This window comes from Chiloscyllium plagiosum, chromosome 16 (genome assembly GCF_004010195.1).
Source record: "Chiloscyllium plagiosum isolate BGI_BamShark_2017 chromosome 16, ASM401019v2, whole genome shotgun sequence".
Classification (NCBI taxonomy): Eukaryota; Metazoa; Chordata; class Chondrichthyes; order Orectolobiformes; family Hemiscylliidae; genus Chiloscyllium; species Chiloscyllium plagiosum.
In genome coordinates, this window is record NC_057725.1 from 44,532,032 (window position 1) to 44,550,320 (window position 18,289).

Consider the following 18,289-nt stretch of genomic DNA (forward strand, 5'->3'; position numbering starts at 1 on the left):
TTTCTGATGGAAACAGAGTGGCAATCACCACCCCACCTTCACACTTAATCAATTCCATCTCCACTTCCCAGTGTTTCCTGGTTACATTAATACTTTGCCCAGAAAAATAATTGTTTTTTTTATGGAAACAACTGACTGCACTATCTGTTTAATGCAAAAGCAGTTGAAAAAATGGGTTACTACATGCTGCTAGAATGAAATAAGGTGAAGGTGAAAAATTGGCTACAGATTCACACCGACTTTGAATACTATGGCAAGTTTGATGCTGGGGGTGTGGGATCATTTAATAAGGGATGGTGGTGGTGCCTTCACCCTGATTAAAATAATGTTGGGAAGACAAATGAACATTAATTGACCAGTTAGTACTCACTTAAGAATCTCATTCTGTTCCAGTTGTTAAAAATATTGGAGAATGGCTTCTTATGGTACAATGGTGATGTCCCTACCTCAAAGCAAGGTGGACTAGATTCAAGTCCTAGTTGCTCCGATCGAAAGAGTATAAAAGTAGGGATGTTTTGTAGAAATTATGAAAAGTATTATCTTGTTATTTTTTAAAAATTAACCTGACTTGTTACAGTGTTCCATTTAAGTATGTAATATTTATTGACAAGGTATTGCCAGTTTTCATTACAGAACAGTAATTTACTCGTTGTTTCATTTATATCCTGATAATTATGAGAGTTCTAACATTTTTATGATAATTTCCAGAAAATAAGGAACACTTGTAGCGTGCTTCTTGAGTATCCATTTGTCCTTTGTCATTACCATGTTCAACCTTATCCATACATGGCGAGCTGTGTGAATGATCTCTGCATGTGAGTATGTTAAAATAATACAAGTCTTTATAACATGTTTAATTATAGATTGTCCTAATAATTCATACCGAATGTATGCCCATTAATAATTGATGATAAAAGATTGTGCAATTAAAATATGTAACATTCCAAAGATCCAGATTATTTGTCCGATTGCAAATGTTGATGAATGAAAAGAAAGACTTTTGCTTAAGTGACTAAGGAAAGGATAATCTAGCTGTGCAATTACTTTTCAATGTTGTTACTTTCTTTCATTCGATCAGGTATGGACCAGATAACACAACATTGTGTGCAGTGCTGACCGAGTATGCAAGAGCTTGTGCGCAAGTGAATCAACCATTACATGAATGGAGACAGTTGTTCAACCAGTGTGGTATGATACACTGACAGTAGATGTACAGAGCAGATTTACTACACAGTCTACATTAATACAGAATGGTTTTTGGGTCACATATTAGGCAATTAGAATTAATTCTATGTCATAATCCTAACTACATCCAAGCAAAGACTTTGAAATCATATTCATCAACACTAGGAATGGGTGAGTTAGGAGCATGCAAGTGTTCTTTAGATGTATGATCCCACTTCATACTTTACAGATATCATTCTGATACAAATATGTGTGCCATAACAATGTATAAAGAGACCAAATAATTTTTGTAACAGAGCAACTTATATACATTTTTTAACTTGAAAACTAGTTGAAGTTTATTGATCTATTAATCTAATTGATTATGCAGGATCAAGTACAACCAGTACAGTCGGTTCTGCTATAACGCGTGTTTCTTCAGTGTGAATTGGCTTTGACACGATTGAAGAATTTAGACTGTTATTTGTAAAATATGCATTTTCCTAATCTGTATTGGCTATAACATGATTCCAGCCCCATTAATTTAAATGGTGCAGCTATTACGTGATTTTCTTATAACGTGAGATTGTATGAGAATGGAACTGTTGTGGTATATCAGAACTGACTGTATGTATGGTGGGTGGTTGAGTTCAATAAGATTTTAACCTGAAATAGAACATACTAGTTAGTCAGTAAAGTCACATGACTGTAGCAAATATTGGTCCGGTCGGCATGCGCAAGCAGCTCATTCTTTTATCATCCATTTCATTTATAGAGTCATGGAGATGTATAGCACAGAAACAGATCCTTCGGTCCAACTCGTCCGTGCTAACCAGATATCCTGAACTAATCTAGTCCCATTTGATAACATTTGGCCACTATCTGTTTAAACTGATCCTATTCATATACCCATCCAGATGCCTTTTAAATGTAATTGTACCAGCCTCCACCACATCCTATACACACCATTCCATGGGAGAAAAAGTTGCCCCTTAGGTCCCTTTTAAATCTTGCCCTTCTCACCTTAAACCTATGCCCTCTAGTTTTGGACTCCCCTACCGTAGGAAAAAGAACTCGATCATTTACCCTATCCATACCCCTCATGACTTTATAAACCTCTATTAGGTCAACCCTCAACCTCCGATGCTCCACGGAAAAAGGCCCCAGCTTATTCAGCCTCTTCCTATAATTCAAATCCTCCAACCCGCCAACATCATTGTAAATCTTTTCTGAACCCTTTCAAGTTTAACAACATCTTTCCAATAGCAGGGAGACCAAAACTGAGCAATATTCCAACCACCAACTTGTACAGCTACAACATGACATCCCAACTTCCTTAACTTCTCAAACCCCTTTCAGCAGGGTTAAATGAAAAGCTATCACAACTTTATAGTTTGATTGCTAGCTTTAAGCATTAACTAGTTGCAAGAGCCCTTGTTTATTCATGAGCCCCTTTTCAGTCAAGCAATTATTACCTGTGACTAATTATTCCACTGGCTTTGTTTCTGTAGAAATGAAACCTTAATTGATGTCTAGTAAAACAAAATCTCTAGCATTGACCTATTCCTTTACCTATCGCAGTCAGAATATATATATTAAACATATAAGTATCTTCGAACAGATAATATTTTGTATTTATTATGATGAACAAATTAAGTGAACAAAATGTGTGTTGAAAATCGAACAATTGAAAGATTTACAGCGGAATCAGTAGAAGCCTCTTGTGTAACTCATGAATCATATATAATGACTGAGACTGTCTGGTCTTTGCTGTAATTGCCTGCTGCATGATAGATGCCGCTAGAATTGCAGGATTTTATAAGATCTCACTTGAAGCATTAGGACAGTCTGGGAACTGTATGATTTATGGAGACATAGGCTGGTGTTCTCTACTTATTTTGAGCTGAAGGCACACTGCTGGCAGCAGAAGAGAGGAATCCAGCTCATGATGAAGTGGAATTTAAAAAAATGTTGTTGTTAATGGGAGCCAAAAGTAGGGGTGGTTTTAATTCCACAGAACTGTTGTCATTTTACTTTGTAAATGTAACAATTCCAAACTGATCTCTTTTGAATGCAATGTGATCATTCACAACTGAAAATCTCAGGTTGTCTTCATTGCTAGTTTTTCTTTGCCATTCTTTCCCCCACAGTGCCAGTTTGTGAAGATGGGTTTGTCCACCGTGAATGTGTAGATTGTTGTCCCGTGTCATGTGGCCTGGAGCAGGAATGCATTGACAGTGATTTTCAGTGTCTTGATGGATGCTATTGCCCTGAAGGTAGATTCATAATTTAGATTCATAATTTAAATTAAAATCATTCTGAAGCCTCATTTGTTTGCTTGTCCATAGCGAGCCTATCATGTCTTAACGTGTCAAAGATTGACCTTAGTGGATGACAATGACAGCATTAATATCTTTACAAGCCTATTACTTAACTATATTTTAAGTTGACTTTTGGATCTGGTTTTCAAACAGCGTTATAGAAAATTCAAGTAAGTATTGCTGGCATATTATTGAATAAAGCCCCCCATTTAAAAAAAACACTTGCAGTCTTGCACTCTTCAGGACATTTGGCAGAATTTTAATATAAAGGGAACAGGTTTTTGAGTATTGTTCAGTATGAGCATGCTCATTGTTTGCAAGTACATTCAGACTGGTAACGGTGTTACTATGTAGAATGCACTGGTAGATGATGACTGACAGTTAAATAGTTTGGTCCTTTAGTAATTTGGTCAGTACTTTGGCTGTTGCAAGCAGCTGAAGTATCTTACTTGTCTCCAAATGACAATAGAAGAGAAAACAAAATGAGATCAGAGCAAGTTGTTTATAACTGCGAAAGGTGAGATTAGACAGCTAGTATACCATTTGAGGAAAGAGTAAAGTTATGGTTAAAGTGGTGCAGAGAAAATGAGAAAATGCAGTGAGTCAAAAAAAAACCCAGGACAAACAGATGTGCTTTTGTTGCATTTTTAATTCATCATAGGCTATCCCTTGATTCAAGGATAATGTACACTCAGTTAAGAGTTTCTGCCATCTCTTTATGGGACTGAACAGGCTTATTTTGACTCTCAGATCTTCGAATAAATGAGGCAGGGCATTACACAAATTGGAATGCAAGACATCTTCCTTTATTGCTCTCTCTGTTACTTTGCATCACCATTGAAATGTTGGGTGAAGCATGATGTACCTTGATGGAAAAGTTGTCATTATTTTGAACGATGTGCAGTAGGCTCCTCCTAGTTATTGTTGTCGATGTTGCCATATATCAAGTAGAGCTTCTGAGTATGAGCTGCTGTTTGAGAGTGGAGAAAACAGAACCTCTTGGAACAATATTTTACAGGATTGTAGGTATAGTGTCCAATGCATTATAAGTGATATTGCAGGAGTCCGGCCTGAATGTTTTGGATCCGGTATCATTAGAAATACAAACATTTGTTCAAATGTTGTTGCAATGAGTCTGAAGAATGTGGCATAGGCATTGCTGGTAGATTTTTTCAAACACTCTATTTGTGTGTCACTGATACACAGTCCAGGTCTCTCTGTAGTAAAGCAGTGTGGCCACTGAAATTCCTCTATATACCAGGACTTCTGTTGACTTGTGGAAGACTTTGTTGTCAAACATGCAATGCTTATATTTGTAGAAGACAGGGTTATTGCATTGATCCAGTTTTGGATCTCCTTGTTAATGCTGGCCTTTTGAGAGAGGTGGATGCCAAGGTATGAGAACCGCTCAATGTGTTCCAGGGTCATTGCTTTAGGCAACAAAATAGATCAAACAGCATAAAGACAATAAAAACTGTTTCATTCCTGAGACTGGGGGAGGAGTAGGGTGGAGGAGCTCTTTCTCCTCCCACATTTACAGGATGACTGCATGAAGTCTTGATGCGAGGAGAAGCTCAGCAGCTGTGGAGACCTCAGCTAGAATACCACAGATTTTGTTATCTTTGATCTTCTTCCTTGCTTGTTGCAGCTGTCTCTATTATTCAATGAATTCTACCACCAGATACTGTGGGATGGCCTGGAGAGAATCAGCTTATTACTGAGGACTAAAGAGTCTTTTAAACCAGTCTGTTTGTAACTTGGCAACACTTTGAATCCCAAGAGCTTCCTCATATATATCATCTCGAAGACCTGGCATTATACAATATAACAACAGTTGACTCCACCCCATCTCTACTTGTCTGCTGGTGAAACCTTCATGCATGCCTCCATTTGGTGTAGTTTTGGCTATTTCAGTTCTTGTCTTGGCTGGATTGCTCACATTCCACCTCCATAAACTTGAGGTCATACTAAACTCTGCTCCCCCAATCATATCTTCACTTGCAGCAAACTGATCTACATTGGTTCCCAGTCAGGCAGCATCTCATTCTTGTTTCCAAATACCTCCATGGCTGCCTGTTCCCCGTATTTGTAATCTCCTGTCGTCCCACAACCCATTGAGGTATCTGCACTCCTTTCATTCTGATCTGTGTATTCCTAATATTAATTGGTCCACCATTGGTGATCGTGACTTCCATTATCTAACATCTAAACTCTGGCATACCCTCCCTTAACCTCACTGCCTCTCCTCACTAAGATACTCCTTAAAGTTTCACTCTGTGATTAAGACTTTAGTGATCAGCACTAATATTGGACTCAGTATCATGCTTTGTATCAATGTGCTCTTGTGAAGTGCTGTGCAATGTTTTATTGTATTATTGGCACGATTATAAATGCAAGTTGTTATTGCCAAAGTGGCTTTAAGGAACAACCAAAGTATTCCTCAAGTTTGAATATTATGATTGAAAAGTTTTTTTGTTCTGGTTTTATCAACTAACCATTCGCTAGTAATTTTCTGCACCTACTTGTAAACTAAAGTTTAAATATAATTTTTAATATGACCAATGGTATTTTCTGACAGCTATAAAATGTTATTCAAAATAAGGCATACAATGATGTAATTGTTTCTTACAGGTTTAGTTTATGAAAATGGAACATGTTTGAACTCCACAGAGTGTCCTTGTACGTTTCATGGGATTCCCTATACTTCAGGCTCTGTAATTCAGAAACAATGCAGCTACTGGTTAGTGATTCATTCGTCAAGGTATCTTTCCATTCTCAGGAGGATTTATTTCACATTAAAACAGTGTAAAATTCTTCTGTTATTGTGAATGTAATATATGGTTGCTTAGATCTTTCAGTCTCCCTAAAAGACGCACATTGGTACCTCTTGGTGTTTGATGCTGGGACAGTGGATAATTATCAGGAAGCTTAAATTTCCATGGGCAATTACCTTGCACCCAGAGTTAGATTTTGAGTCTTTGCAGGGTTCTGATTTATTTATATTTAATAATTCCCTCAGAGATATTGCTGGAATTAAAACCTTCTCAAACCAACCACTGACTATAATATTAGCCACTGTTCCAGTTACTCACCACTGGAACCCCCAAGCTCACTCACAATAGTTGTTACCTCTCCCTGGCCATCCAATGCCCCAATCCCACAGACCTTGGGCACCCCAATGGACACTCAACCCAAATGGGCGCCAAGTGACATCACTTTCACTACATTGGGCATTAGAGCAGCACTGAAAATCTCCCACCCCCATTGGATGCCTGATCTGTCCCCCATGGACACTTGACCAATCCACTTCCAACCACCTGAAACTGTACCCAGTCCTCAATCTCTCACTTACTGAGCTGCTATGGGCAACCGTCCTCACTCAGCTACCTTACATACTTCACTTCTCTCCCTTACTATCAAGGTGGATTTGAGACCTTTAGCAATGTGTACTTTCTGGAACATGGCAACCAATTTCATTAAAAAAAGAAGTAACAGTTTCAGGAATGATTCAATTCAATGCTGTCTCCGTGATTGCTGGACTGTTTCAGTTCTGAAGGATCCTATGTCTGAAATCTAGCTGGAAAAACTAAGGAATAACTGAACAATCTTTCACCTGATGTGGGCCAGAAATAGGAATTTCTGACTCAGGTTGAAAGATTTGGGCTGATATCTTATTAAGATAAATTCAAGGTTTTTATACAAATCTTTTTAAATATTTAATTGATGTGGATCATTTGAAATAGATTTGGATCTTCTATTGCAACAGAAGTGTTAAATTGGAAAACAACAGGACCATGAATGTAGACAAGGGATGTGAATATAATGGATAGACAGATTTGAGATAATATTCTAACTTCTCTCTCCCACCAACAATTCCAATCAGAAATTTGTTTACATGCTGAGCATGACTTTCCAGTTATTACAGAAATAGCTGGAACCTGGAGTGACCATTCCTAGTATGTAAGACTCCCGTCCAGCAAATTAAGATAATCCAAGACTTGTTCAGCTTTTCAGCATTTAAGTTCATTGAATTAATCCTCCTTCATGGTTTGGAAGCCCTTGACATACCATTTTGGTTTATATAATAAATTCAGGATCTGGTTCTGAGGCAGACTTATGGAGAAATAAGGAAAGTAATTACCAGGACAGAGGACTCTGGCCTCTAGCAGCCTCTTCCTGAGAACCCTAGAGGAGAAGAATCCATCTCATGGCTAGATTTTGTCACAGGTCATCACTTTAGGACCTTACTTAAATAGTTAAGATTGTTCAAGATTAGGAGAACATGAAATTTGTTAGAATGGTGCTAATTATCCTGCGAACATCCTTTATAATTCGAAAAGTGAATGTTTATTGTGAAGTAGATAAGAAATTTATGAAATTTAAAATTATACATGCTGTATGCTATTATTTGAAGACTTAAGTATAAGAAAATTCACATATTCAGGACTTGTTGGAAGTGCCACAAGACTTGAAACTACAATACACAGATGGATTTTAATCCTTAGATGGCCCATTTCTTGATGTCACTCCCCCAAGTGAATTTTCCGAGTGAATTGCATAAACGTGTTGTTTCCACCCCAGGTAGTTGGTGTAGGCTGGAGACAGGAGTGCTGCCTTCAGATGCTGGACTAAGTGGGAACAGTAGCAGGCTGATGTTGAGGCCAGCAAATTAGGAGACTCAACTCTATTTGCTGGGACTTTGATCTTGTGCTATGGATGACTGGTAGGCCACCTGGCCTTCAGTCCTCATACATCCTCACCCGTACACCAAAACCCCATGACTTTTTCATTTTCAAGCATTCCTCCTATGCTTTTTCTGTGCCCATTCATACCTTCCATTGTCCCTCCACAAATCCTTTCCCACAACCCCTTACATCTCTCTCTCTCTCTCTCTTTCGTGCACGCGCACACAAACACACACACACACAAACTCACTCTCACTCTCACTCTCTCATCTGCCTATTATTATTTTTCACAAAACAAATGCTCACTTAGAAGGGAGCAAGTAACAAGGGAAAAGAGAAGACAGTTAAGATTTGGGATAATATTATACTTGATGCACACTGAGCAGAAGTTAAACAATTAAACCATCTTTAACTCTACATTGAACGTCATTGTATCAGTTGTGGTTTGGTACTGGTATTCTCACCCCTGAGCCAGGAGCATTCTGGATTCAAGTCTGTGATTTTGTTTTCCATTTTATAATTCCCTTGTGAAATGTAAGCATTTATTTCCCATCCCTAGTTGCCCTTCAGAAGGTGATGGTGAGCTGACTTGAGCTGTTGCAATTTGTGTGCTGTTGTTAGACTTACAATGCAGTGAGAGGGGGAGATTCCAAGATTTTGGTGCAGTGACACTGTAGAACAAGTCCGCTAATCTGATAGTAACACCCATCTGACACACCGAATCTGAAATCTGGTCACCTAGAATGAGCAGATACTGTTCTCCCTACTACCTCTTGGCTGATCATGGCACTGCCCCAAGACAGAACTTCCATGTTATCATTTCCCCTGCTGCCTACCCACAAATGTCTTCCACATATACACCTTTTGACCCATTCTCTCTTCCTTTCATTATCATTATTATTCCCATTTTTAAAAATGAATTAATGGGATGTGGGCATCACTGGCTGGCCAGTATTTATTTCCCATCCCTCGTTACCTTTGAGAAGGTTGTGGGCAGTTTTGAACTGCTGTTGGACACACATTGCCATCGGGGGTGGGGGATGATGGGGGTGATGGGGATGTGGGGGTTCAGTTCTGGCATTTTGACTCAGCTGAACAATGACATTTTTCCCAGTGAGAATGTGAGTGGTTTGGAGCAGGACTTGCAGGTGGAGATATTCCCCGTACAAATGCTGTTCTTTTCCTTCTTGACGGTAATGACTGTGAGTTTCACTATTGCCATTTATTTCCTTTCCTTTCTGGTGGTTCTAAATATTTTGCTGTCCAAATATAGGTCAAAATGCATGTTGTGAGCGGGATATAAACAGAGAGATATTGATAAGTTAAGTAAGTGGTCAGAAAGCTACAACACAAGAGGGCTTAGAGGTACTTGTGCATAAAACACAGAAAGTTAGCACACAGCTGCAGCAAGTAATCAGGAAGGTTAAAGGAATTTTAGGGAATTAGAATATAAGAGTAAGGAAATCTTAGTGCAACTGTACAAGGTGCTGGTGAGACCATATTTGGAGTACTGAGAGTGGTTTTGGTCCCCGTATTTAAGGAAAGGTATAATTTCTTTGGAGACAGTTCAGAGAGGGTTCACTAGGATGATCCCTGGTATAAAGCAATTGTCTTATGAGCAAAGGTGAAACAGGTTGGGACTGGTCTTACTGGAGTTTTGAAGAATAAGAGGTGATCTCAATGAAATCTATAGAATTCTTAAGGGGCTTGACAGGATGTTTCCCCTCATGGGAGGGTCTAGGATCAGGGAGCACAGTCTCAGAATAAAGTGGTACCAAGATAAGGAGAAATTTCTTCTCTGCAGGCTGTGAATCGTTGAAGCTCCTTGCCACAGACAGCTGTAGGGTAGAGTCCTTGTGCACATCTGTGGTTGAAATGATCAGTGGAGGAATAGAGGGTTATGGGGAAAGGGCAGGAAAGTGGACATGAGGAATATCAGATCAGCCATGATTATTGAATGGCGGAGCAGGCTCGAGGGACCAAACTAATTCTCCTGTCCTGAGGAGGAAAGAAAGGGTGTTATCTATTCTCTTTCTGAAGTAGTTGGTTTATTAAATGTATCCTAATAGGAATTGATGTTGACTCAAGTTGTTTCACTTAATTTATTCACTTTATTTGATTCCAGCGTATGCATAGGAGGCACTTGGAACTGTACAGAGAATGACTGTCCAGGTGAATGATCATTCTTATTCTCTTCTACACATTTGTTATTTATCGTATTGGGGGATGCTTTGGATTTGACTTGGTCAGTGAATGGATACAATATTTGGATACAGCTGCACTGCCAAATCAATGTGGCATTCAAGAGTCCTGAAGCAGTTATGAATTTGATTTTAATTAACTTTTTCGCAGCAAGTTGCAACAGCAAATAAGGGTTCAACTGAAGTAGATGGCTAGCAGGTAAGAATTCTCCTATTGGCCCATGCTCCTTCTGGTTCAACATGAAGATTACCTTCAGGAGAAAACATACTTTGCAGGTTTCTCTTCAAAGGGAAAACCAACTTGCCGGTTAGGCCACTGCAGAATCTGAAAAGTAAGCTGAGGGTTTACAGCCATAATATTTCTGATGACTTTTCATACTTTTAAAAATATGTTTGGAAATAGCTGTAGCAGCCTCATTTCAATATTATCTACTTCAAAAAAAAGCTAGATTTACAGCAGCACAGATCGAGACTGAAATTATGATTGGCCTGACAACTATTGGATTTGTAATTGATGCACCACGTATATGATTGTAAAACAGGCACAACAATGTTGTTTTTAGAGCCAAATCAATTTATTTATTTATTTGTTAATAAATTATCATTTTGATAATATCCGGGATGAGCAATTGGTAGATACGAGGGAATTCTTCCACAGCAATATTGGCAACTTATGGTTGACTTAAATATATAAAAGAACGTTTCGATACCAGAAATACCCAACCTGCAAATAAGCCCAATTTTTGTCTAATCGACCACTCTTCGTTTGCATCCCTCAATGATGGGAATCTCTAGAAACATATTTATTTGTTCATCAAATGCATTGCCACTGTACACATCAGCAGCCACTCCTAGCCTATCATGCATCTCTAATATCCTTTACCTGTATTAGTCATGCCTGACTTTCCTTAGTTGTAAGTTATAACAAGTTAAAAATTAGCTTGTGTCCACTGATATTTCATTGTTTGTGGCATTTTTTCCTAACAAAGCAAAATGATTCCCACATAAATTCATTTGTCTTTGTTCCACTCAAAGATAGGTTCACAGTCTGCTAAATTCACACAACAGTTGAGTTAAACCAGTTGAAATGCATTGTGGTGCCACATAACTTACATGTCGATAGTACAATTCCAAGGCAGTATCTGTTTCCTAATAGAATCATAGAATCCCTCTAGTGTGGAAGCAGGCTATACGGCCTATCAAGTCCACATCGACCCTCTGAAAAGCATCCCAACCAGACCCATCCACTTCCCTATCCCTGCAACTCTGAATTTCCCATCGCTAACCCACCTGGATCCCTGGATACAATGGGTAATTTAGCATGGCCAATCCACCTAACCTGCATAACATTGGACTGTGGGAGGAAACCGGAGCACCCAGACAAAACCCACACAGATGCTGGGAGAATGTGCAAACTCCACACAGACAGTCACACGAGTGTGTAATTGAACCCAGGTCTCTAGCGCTGTGAGGCAACAGTGTCAACCACTGAGCCACTGTGCCACCCCATAATGGTTTCTAATTGATGATAGTCCAAATTCATCATTGAAAAAAAAAATGTGATCAACTGTCATTAATTCTTGATTTGGAAATTTCTGTAATTGTCATCAAGCTGTTGATATATAGTAAGTATCTGCCGCAATGATCCAGAAAGTTTTGACTTGGGTTGCTACGTGTGATGATTAAAATTTTATAGTCCCAGTTTGATTTTGCTTAGTACTATTTTCTCATTGATTCTAGCGGAGTGCTCAGTAACTGGAGATATTCACTTCAAGACATTTGATGATCGGGCATACACCTTCCATGCTACGTGCCAGTATATTCTGGCAAAGAGTCGTAATTCAGGAAAATTTACCATCAGTCTTCAAAATTCTCAGTGTGGCACAGTAAGAAATAAATGTTGCTTTTGTAGATAAAACAGAAGGGTTGAAATAATAAGGGTTTTGAACAAATCTGAAAATAGAATAGGATTGAAGGAAAATAAATATATAGAGAAAATGGTTGGAAGAAAAGACAGGAGCAGTGATTGGTGAATTTGAATTACAGCGACTGAACTTGGCTGCACATCTCTTTTTAGATAAAAGCCTTTCAACTTATCTTTACTAAGTGGCACAATAAAGGCCATTACATTTCAGCTGAAAATAAATCTACAAATTTTCTCAACTTTCAACCACAAAGCTAGCAATCGTCTGGTGCCAGGAAGGTGATGAAAGTGATATTCACCCAGACCATGTAGATTTAAGAATCATGTGAAATTTTCAGACACATTGAGGGCAATAACTTGGACGTGAAGTTGAGTCAATGGATCCCTAACTGTGTCTGTTGAAATGTTGACGCCTTTGATGGTGTAGAGGATGAGAGCAAGCCAGGATAAAAGAAGTTTGCATAGCAACTGATGAAAGAGGCAGCAACTGATATGAAAACACTGGCCTGAAGAGGGATTAATGTAACATAGTGAAAGAGACAATTCAGTAAAACAGGGAATTATTGTTGGCTTGAATTTCACTTTTTTTTCTGTTTTTTTTCTCAAAATGTTTTAAGCACTGCCTTACACTTTGTTTGTTGGCTCCAGTCAATGCTTAAGAGCCAACCTAGGTAGTAAATATTTTAAGAAGCAGTAAGAAATAAGCCATTTTCAATTCTGCTTGTATCTGAATATTCTGGTATTTCTTTACCCAATGAAAATCTGTTGAACTATAGTGAGACATTTCCATGTTATGAAGCACAATTACAAAGTTCAGAAAACCTGAAATATTAGTATTAATAAGAATAGTTCAAATAAACTCCGATGATATTTTCAATGTTAGTAGACAGGTAACTTACTAGTGAAAAATATACTTAGAATTCTGAATTGCTAAGATATGCATTTCCTTTTGAACCTTTTTCTGATTTTGAGAATGGTGTTAGAACATCCTGAAGCTAAGTCATAATACATTCTTGTCATTAATTTCTAGAATAAATCCATTATAGGGGCACTGCTTTTTTATGTTTATTACGTTTTTTTATAGCTGAAGAGAGACCCATTGCCAAGCATTTTGTCTTGTACAGAGCAACTGCAAGAATGCCACATTTCAAGCAATCACAAGAATTAATATTGCAGGAGAAAGTCTGTGTGAATTGATTGGCTGGGATATTGCCATTGAGAAAACAATGGGGAACTATAGACTCTGCATACCTCCAGATAAAATAAAAATATGCAATGATTGAACAGACTCTTTTTGTTTGCAGAGATCAAGTCCCTGCATGTAAACATATACCCCTTCTAAGAGGCGTAAACTAGGCACATTAGAGTTCAACTGATAATTTGAAATTGGTTAAATGCAGCTATTAGTTCACTCAGAATTGTTCAGCAAGTGTTTCTCAATCATGGAATCACATCTAACAATCTAGATGTTTTGTCTTGGGTTCTGTCAGCCAAGTCTGGTTGAAACCAATCATTACTCGATCTGATATGAGCACTTGGAGGAACATGTTTGATTTTATTGTCAAAATGTCTGGCCTACATACCTGGTATTTCATTGGCACCGAAATTCATAAATTGCATGGTCAATTGTGTGGAAGGCAAAATGTCTTTTTGGATTGATGGCATCGTCTCATTACTTGGAAAATATCACTTGCATTATACCTACTGCTTGGTAACAATGTGAAATGACTTGCTTAATCTGTTGTTCGCATTTTTGAGACTGAAGGTTTCTGTGCTGTAGACCTCTATGACTCTATGACTGTAACTGAATTTCTACCTCAGCTCCCTGTCCTATGCCTCCATCCCCATATGCCTGTTCTATTCAATAATCTACTAATCTACTAAGCATCCTTGCCTTAATGGTCTACTGCATTCCAAAGCTTCACTGCCCTTGAATGTGAAGAAGTTTCTCTTCATCTCAGACTTTAAACAAGCTGACTGTTTCTCCCAAGAATTAACCCCTTAGTTTCTGGATTTTACAGCAAGTGGAAATAGTTTCTCAGCATTTGTCCTGAGAAGTTTTCTAAAATTATTTACTCATTTCAAACATATTGTCTGTCTACCTGCCACGGAATATAGGCTCTCTCAAGAAGTCAATTTAATGAACTATTTTTTCAGACCTTTTACTTTATTTTTGGTAAGGAAACTAAAACTATACTCTGTTGTCCCACACAAATCCATATGAACTCAAGATATCTTTACTGTTATGTTCAAACCACTTTGCAATCTTGTTCTCTCCTGCATCTTAGCACTTAAGATTTCATGAGCCTTGGTTTCAGTAGTTGGTTATTTTAGCTGCCACAAAAATGTTTGCCAGTGAAATGATACTTTGGCATGTGATACCTAGAGCTGTGCAGTTAGGGAGAGGGAGATTGCTCGAGATGATTTCTTAAGGTTTTTGAAAAAAAAATCCTGAATATATAGTTCCTTTCAATTGTATCATCACGCCAAATGCAATTTACACAAAGTGATTCTCAGTTGGGTTTATGTCTGGATTAGTGATTAGTTATATAGTTAACCTCTGACTGGATACATAGATGGCTCTTAGAATAGGGCAACCCAAATGGAAAAGTGTTTACATCTGAAGACATAAGAAATCACCTGTTATTATGTTATATTGTATGAATTCAGCTCCATCTTATGGTCAAAATTAGTAACAGTTTGCTGAAATTGATGAAACAAATGCTAGTTATTTAAATATATTAGTAAGATGGACAAGCATATGCAAATTCACTACTTTATTTTATAAATGTTTATTTTGATTCAAAAAGACAATTATGGTTGCAGATAGAAACAAAAGAAGAGAACTAAGTCATTTAAACACACCACATAGCTAAAATAAATTATGGCAGCTCTATTATGTAATTCCAATTCTTCGACTTTCTTCCATATAATTAAATATTTATTTTTAATCAGACCCAGGCCAGATGGTGAAGTATGAAACATGACACCAATTGTTTTCCTTATTAGTCAGCCTAATCACAGGGTGCAGCATTACTGATCTCTGCCTCTGAACTAGTAAGGCAGTGTCCTTACACTCTTGAGGTAATCAAACAATAGCTTTTTCAGAGCTGCTCCATTCCCTGTGGTACCCACCGATCAAGGAAGGCCGTGAAAATACTGGTGAACACCACTTACTGCTTCAAAATTACTTGTAGACCATGGAAGAGAGGCAGGCAGATAATCTGAATGAGCAACACTCTGTGTCCACTATCCAGATCTATTAATGGCCAACCTCTCCAAGCCCAGGAACTGACTTACGTGATGTCTTCCGAGTTGGCTACGCCTCCTCTGTAATGGGTAATTAAAGATCAGGAGTATTGGGTGGAATAGGGTGAAATTTAAGGAGCAGCTCCTTCAAATAATGGCAAAAAGACTGCAATCTAGTACCACCCCTGTACATGTGGAACACGGATGCTTCATAACCACAAATAAAACAGTGGCCTAGGTGTCTGCAAGCCATTGGCTAGATGTTAGGAGACAGAGGGAGGTGGTAGAGGATTGTCTATTGGACTGGACACCTGTGACCAGAGGTGTTCCACAGGGATTAGTGGTTGGTCCATTGTCATTTGTAATTAATAAAACAATTTGGATGAGAATATAGGAAGCATAGTTAGTAAGTTTGTGGATGACACCAAAATTGATGGTACAGTGGATAGTAAAGAAGGTTATCTAAGATTATAATGGTGTCTCGATCAAATGGGTCAATGGGGTAAGGAGTGGTAGATGGAGTTTAATTTAGATAAATGTGAGGTATTGCATGTTAGGTAAGACAAACCAGGCAGGACTCACATAGTTAATAGGAGGGACTTGGAGTGTATTGTCAAACAAAGAGACCTGGGTTTCAGGTAAATAGTTCTTTGAAAGTGGCATCACAGATAGATAGGATGGTTAATAAGGCATTTGAAGGGTGACCTTATAGACGTTTATAAAATCATGAGAAGCATAGACAAGGTGAATTGCGAAGGTCTTTTCGCTATTGTAGGGGATTTCAGAACTAGGGGGCATAGGTTTAAGGTGAAAGGGGAAAGATTTAAAAGGGACCTGAGGGGTAACGTTTTCACACATGGTGTGCATATGAAATGAACTGCCAGCGAAAGTGGTATATGCAGGTTCTGTTACAACATTTAAAAGATATTTGGACAGGTATATGAAAAAAAAGGTTTCGAAGGATATGGGCCAAATGCAGGAAAATAGGACTAGTTTAGTTTGGGAAATCTGGTTGGTATGGACGAGTTGGACTGAAGGCTCTGATTTCCTACTGGTTGACTCTATGACGGTATAACTTCCTATTACATGGGATTGCAACATACAACACCCTCCATTGTCAGATCTCTAATAGTGAAAGGGAGACCTCCAACAAAGAGTGCCCTCTACTGAGGGCCCCTGCTACCACTGGATATCTGTCCAGATGACGAGACATACCTGGACAGTAGATGAGAGAAAGGAAGTGAAGGAAGAGAAGCAGCCTGGAGAGAAAACCCCTCTGCAAAGATTGGAATGACACGGAGTGAATTTCAGAGAGACAGCTCAGAGTGGGAGGAATGGGCTTCTAAGGGACATTTCTGACTCTCTTAATGTGAGCTTCCAGATAATTTTTAAGACAGCTGTTCAGAAATGTTATGACGCACCTTTGGATTAGATGACACTTAAATCCCAGTCTTCTGATCAGAGGTAGAGAGGCTATCACTGCACCATAAGGAGCCTCTTATTATGTTTTCTTAGTCCTTAACCATAGGTACAGGAGTAGGCCATTTAGCATCTTGAGCCTGCTCCGCAATTTGGTAAGATCATGGTTGATCTCTGGCCTAACTGGATATGACTGCCCTGGGCCCCTATTCCTTGATATCCTTGCTTAGTATAATCTTGTCTCTCTCAGATTTAAATTTAACAAATGCATTGATATCAACTGTCAGTTGAGGAAGTGAGTTCCAAACTTCTACTACTCTGTGTGTGTAAATGCTTTCTAGCATCTCTCCTGAATGGCCTGGCCCTAATTCTTAGACTGTGCCTCTAGTTCTAGAATCTTGAACCACTGGAAATACTTTATCTTTATCTACCCTGTCTTTCCTAGTTAATATCTTGAAGACCTTAATCATTTCACCCCTTAACCGTATAACTTCTAGAGAATACAAACCTAATTTGTCTCATCTCACCTCATAACTTAACCCCTGAAGTCCAGGTATCATGCTTGTAAACTTGCGCTGACCTCCATCCACGACCAAAACATCTTTCCTAAGGTGTAGTGCCCAGACCTACTCAAAGTACTCTGTGGGATCACACTATGATTTTGTATACCTGCAGCATTCCTAAATTCCAGCCCTTTAGATATAAAGGCCAGCATTTCAGTGTCCATCACCTGTGTTTCCTTAACAACATAATCAACCAATCATTAACACATATCTTAATTTTTAACATTTCAATTGACTTTACTTTATGGTATTTGTGGCAGTGTATTCCAAAATCTTATGATACTTTGATTGAAAAATAATCTCTTTACTTCAGTTTTAACTTGCTGAATAATTGCTGGAAATCTGATATTTTTACTTTAAAAAGCACCAGAAGCTTTGAACACTGTACAAATGAAATTTCTGTTGATCTTTTGACAAAGTTACACCAGGTAATTGGAAACATACTGAAGAAATCCCCTGTGTTCCCTTTATCCGACTTTCCCAATTAATGGATTTATTAGACAGTTTGAAATCAAAACATTATGTTGTAAAAGTGAATGGAGCAAGCACATATTATGAAACTCTAAACTGTCTCTGCTTCTTTTCTCAGAATCTAAATGGTGCCTGTATTCAGTCAGTGAGTCTAGTTATTGATGAAGATTTGAAGAAACAGATGATGTTGACTCATTCAGGCGAGGTGTACCATTGTAATCAGTACAGGATCAGTTTGCCTTATAAAGATGGTATGAAATAATAACCTCTTGCTACAATAATCTTTCTGAAG

At 38.3% G+C, this 18,289-nt stretch overlaps 1 protein-coding gene across 1 annotated transcript in view; it reads left to right on the forward strand.

Annotated features, from left to right (window-relative positions):
- otog (otogelin) overlaps positions 1-18,289 on the forward strand; it is a 217,220-nt gene that overhangs the window by 30,191 nt on the left and 168,740 nt on the right. Inside the window, exons 9-15 of the mRNA XM_043706414.1 lie at positions 709-815; positions 1,079-1,188; positions 3,315-3,440; positions 6,117-6,225; positions 10,296-10,342; positions 12,112-12,257; positions 18,116-18,248. Of these exons, the coding sequence (XP_043562349.1) occupies positions 709-815; positions 1,079-1,188; positions 3,315-3,440; positions 6,117-6,225; positions 10,296-10,342; positions 12,112-12,257; positions 18,116-18,248 (778 nt within the window). The remainder of the gene's footprint in view (positions 1-708; positions 816-1,078; positions 1,189-3,314; positions 3,441-6,116; positions 6,226-10,295; positions 10,343-12,111; positions 12,258-18,115; positions 18,249-18,289) is intronic.